Here is a 4,696-nt window from a genome sequence, read left to right as displayed (position 1 = left end):
TTCTCAGTTTGACGGTTTTTTTTTTTGGAATTTAGTAAACATCAGATTTTGAAATAATAGTGAAAGATCTGGGCATTACAACATCCATTAACATATTGAAGTTCAGTTTAAAACAGGTAGGGTATATAACTTTATTGATATCCAAGCCTTTTTATGTTTTGTTAAGTAGAAATCTGAGCTATAATCGGTGCATTTACTATTGATTATACTGCCTCCTTTCTAATTTATACATTAGCATAGGGTCATTTATTATTATACATATTGGGGATTTCTCACAGATTTAATTGAGAAGAAGAACTATTACTATTATACTATTGCTTATAGAAAAGGAGAATATAGTATACTTATTTTGGTAATAGTAAAAGGGAATTACGAGAGGAAAGAAGGAAACGCTTTTACGTTTTTGGTTTATTAGTTTGCTAGCTTCAAAGGTTTATATATATTTGTATTATGTCAAATTCCAGTGGGCTAAACTCATCTTGTGAGGAGTTCATCGCTGACGATGTAACTTCTAATAGATCTAATAACACAAGAAGAATGTTAATTAAAGAATATAGAAAAATAGGCCACGGTGCTTTTGGTACCGTTGTTCAAGCTTATTTAACTCAAGATAAAGAACAATGGTATGGTCCCTTTGCCATCAAAAGAGTACCTGCTCAAACAGAGTATAAATCAAGAGAATTACAAATTTTAAGAATAACAAATCATCCAAATATCGTTAAATTAGAATATTTCTTCACCCATACTTCTCCTTTAGATAGAAAAGTTTACCAACACTTAGCTATGGAATGTTTGCCTGGAACTTTGCAAATGGAAATCTCACGTTATTCAAATAATAATTTACAATTACCAATTAAGCATGTAAAATTATACAGTTACCAAATTGCAAGAGGTATGCTATACTTGCATGCATTAGGAATCTGTCATCGTGATATCAAACCTTCAAACATTTTAGTCGATCCTTCTTCTGGTGTTTTAAAAATTTGTGATTTTGGTTCTGCTAAAAAGTTGGAACATAATCAACCTTCAATTAGTTACATTTGTTCAAGATTTTACAGAGCTCCAGAATTAATTATTGGTTCTACTCAGTACACTACTCAAATAGATATTTGGGGTTTGGGATGTGTAATTGGTGAAATGCTTATAGGTAAAGCTGTATTCCAAGGTCAAGAACCTTTATTACAATTGAGAGAAATTGCAAAGTTATTAGGCCCTCCTGATAAAAAATTTATCTTTTTCTCAAACCCTGCTTATGATGGCCCCTTGTTCTCAAAACCATTGTTCTCAGGATCTCCACAATCTCGTTTTGAAAAACATTTTGGTCATGCTGGTCCTGATGGTATAGATTTATTGATGAAAGTCCTAGTTTATGAACCACAATCAAGATTGTCTCCAAGAAGAATACTAGCTCACCAATTCTTTGATGACTTAAGAAAAGAAGAATATTTCTTCCCAAGAGGTGAAACTCAACCTATTCGTTTACCACACTTATTCGATTTTAGCGAATTCGAATCGCAGGTACTTGGAGAATTCGTAACAAAGATCAAACCGGAGACCGAAGAAGATAGTTGATTTGTTTTATGGTGACATCAATACCATTTATAAGATTTTACCCGATTCCTCAATAAAAAAGAGAATCATTATAATATATTTTACCGAAAAAAATAATTAAGAAAACCCCCAAAAAAAGAACATAATACCTATACTCATAGAAGAATCATTTAAAAGATACAATTCAATTAATTTCTGTTAGTTATTTGAATAATGCACCTTTACAATTTAACTTTTTTTGATAAGGAGAATTGAGACAATATTATTCTATATTTCCCTTAATACTTTCCAACCTTTTAATAAGTTAAATATTGGAACTGATTCAAAAGCATTTGTTCCTAATTAATCACGTATCTCTAATATACATGTAACATAATTATTAATTTCTAAATATCTCATTTATAAATATTTATTTTTCATTTTAACAGAACATATAATTTGTTTTATATGAAATTCCCTCATTAAATAATACAGATTGCTCAATAAAATCTATCCTTTATAATTTTTAAATACTTTTACTAAATATATATTTATTCTTCACTTCTAAATAAGAAGGCTAATTACTAACTTAATTTTAATATCGATCAAAAAAATATTAATAATTTAAATTAATGAATATAATTTGCCATAGCATAAATAGTAGAATTGGAATTCTAATCGTAACGACTGTATTTGCTTGGCAAACTTAGAATCGAACGATTTGATTGATGGTAATGTTGACGAGGTTGACGTGTATTTGGGTTGTTTTTGTATTGTGTAGTACCACGTAGACCTCTTGGAAAGAAACTTGTAATGATTGATCTTGCCCCACTTTCTGCTGCTTCATCTAAAGTAGATGGGGGATCAATACGTTTAATCCAAGCACTAGCCAAGAACCAACTTCCTATACCTAACAAAATTAAAACTCCTAAAATACCAAACCACCATGCTATACTACTTTGTTCACCAGGTACTGTGACATTCATACCGAACAAACCAGTGATAACATTTAATGGAACCAGCATAGTACCGATCATAGTCACTTTACCCAACATTTCGGTAACCCTATTATTGGACTTAAATGATTCAACTTGGATCTGAGCTAAATAATTAGCGTGTGATCTAGAAAAAATCTTTTCATAAGCTAACAAGTTCTGGAACATTGTCAACAAATGATCCTGGATATCACCTAAATATAATGCAATGTCACCTCTTGGTTGGGTAACTTGGCTGGAGTAATTATATGCGTTATCTCTTGTGCCATTATTGTCGATTCCTCTAGCTGGACCTGATTGTAAATTTGCAATATTAATCTGTGAAGTTAGAGCTGGTCCGATACCGGATGCTTCATCCTGACATCTTTTAGCAAACATTTTAATAACGTCAGCTTTACCACTCAACAATCTCATTAGGGTCATAGTCTTACGCCTACTTTCCCCAATTTTTTCCAGAATTCTTGCAAAATCCATGTTACGAGCCATCATGACAGAATCTTCAATGATATCAGCTTCATATTCAATAGATTGGATTACAGGAGCAAAACTATCAGTGATATCATCGATCAACGCATAACATAACCAATCGGAGTTAACATCAACATAGTCTCTCAATTGTCTAACACGTCTTCTGACACTGGCACAATGAGAAATTGGACCGAAGTGGAAAGTTAAAACACCAGATCTGAAAACGACAATATAAACATTAATTGGTTCTAAGTAATCTTCCGATTCTTTATCATTTTCAAAAGTATGGAAACAGACAAAATAATAAGGTTTGAACATTTCAACCTTTTCACGAGTTTCTTGCATTCTAATATCTTCTGCAGTCAATGGATGGATGCCAAAAGCTCTAGCAATACATCTCATTTCTTCATCAGTTGGACAAGTACAGTCCAACCACCATGTTGGTTCACCACCTCTAAACAAATTATAGAATGATTGTCCTGGTTTAACTAAGGATGGAATATCAGGGGAGTGAACGGTTTCATCAGATTCGGAGCAAAAAAATGCAAACCTATTAGGACAGTGGAATTCGCCATAACGGTCATCGTTAGCAGTATGCAAATGAGTTGGAAGCGAATCATTATGGTAATGATTGTTTCCAGAATGTGCTCCCATAGCAGGATGATCTTCTTCAACCTTATTGTGACCAAATGATATACCATAAGTTTCAGGTTGAAATGATTCCGGAGTATTGGCACTGTTATCACGAACAGAAATGGAGTCCTTTGATTTTTCGTCCTTTGGTGTATATTTCATTGCAGCAGATGAAGAGGAAGTAGAAGCGGAACTTGTCACAGCTTCTGATTTGAAAACCGGATTGAAATTGCCATTGTCTGGTATAGTACCCATATATTGCTGTTTCATTTGGTTCATTTGTACGGCAAATTCTTCCAACTCATCGAAATCGATACCATTAATTCTGGTGTGCAATTGTGGTGACATAGGGAAACAGACATCTTCTTCTGTTTCCTGTGAGACTCTTGAACCTTGTGAACCCTCGGAAGCAATAGAGGCTCTAGTTCCTTTGTTCCTTGCGCCGTGGCCTACAGGAGGCTGTTGGTCGTGGTCGGATCTCTGTGTAATTGTTTTGGTCAGCAAACCCATTGGATTAATTGCTGATCTAGTAGTTGAAGAGGAGTTTGCCCTTGTCTTTTTTGGTTTTGAAGCGAAAGGATACTCTTGAGAGAATGATTGTGCTCTTGACAACCTGCGGCCGTTTACGCCGAAAGCTACACTTGGGCTAGTTGCACCTGATACTATTGCTGCCGACGCGTTATGTTCTTCTGTCTTATGAGTAACAAAGAGTTGTTCCTGGTGTGGGATGGTATGGGCTAATCTGGAGGGTCTTGCGTTTGAGGTCTGTATGGTAGGGATGATATGATGTTCACCTGCGAGGGAGACATCGTTATCCGAATCATCATCGAAATTCATTCTAGTGTCTCTATATCCCACTTTTTGATTCGAATAAGGAACGGAATGCACTGGAGCGTTTGAATTTTTAGTTCTGGATGGATTAGCGTTGTTGGTGGTGTCAGTAGTAATTTTTTCAACTGCTGGAGGAACGTCAGTGTTGGTCAGTTTCAATTCTGGTACATCTTGCGTTTGATATCTGATAGGCAAAGAGTCCCGCAAAGTCTATGATCGTAAAGTTCGTTGTGATCTTC

General features: G+C 34.7%; 1 protein-coding gene and 1 further gene across 1 annotated transcript, besides 2 other annotated features; one reads left to right on the top strand and one right to left on the bottom strand.

Moving 5' to 3' along the window:
- Window positions 1-450: 450 nt before the first annotated feature.
- On the top strand, window positions 451-1,572 carry MCK1 (serine/threonine/tyrosine protein kinase MCK1; the record flags this gene model as incomplete). Its single annotated transcript, XM_001642131.1, has 1 exon — window positions 451-1,572. One exon carries the CDS (start codon window positions 451-453, stop codon window positions 1,570-1,572), a length of 1,122 nt encoding a protein of 373 aa, XP_001642181.1.
- Window positions 1,573-2,204: 632 nt separating this feature from the next.
- Window positions 2,205-4,613: a sequence feature (similar to hypothetical protein; correction of possible frameshift sequencing error~similar to Saccharomyces cerevisiae ALR1 (YOL130W)).
- Window positions 2,205-4,696, bottom strand: Kpol_161p1 (the record flags this gene model as incomplete).
- Window positions 4,616-4,696: a sequence feature (similar to hypothetical protein; correction of possible frameshift sequencing error~similar to Saccharomyces cerevisiae ALR1 (YOL130W)).

The sequence above is a fragment of the Vanderwaltozyma polyspora genome, genomic scaffold (genome assembly GCF_000150035.1).
Source record: "Vanderwaltozyma polyspora DSM 70294 KpolScaffold161 genomic scaffold, whole genome shotgun sequence".
In the NCBI taxonomy this organism is placed as follows: Eukaryota; Fungi; Ascomycota; class Saccharomycetes; order Saccharomycetales; family Saccharomycetaceae; genus Vanderwaltozyma; species Vanderwaltozyma polyspora.
Note: the sequence above shows the minus strand (reverse complement) of the source record. Positions and strands in the feature narration are given on the sequence as shown.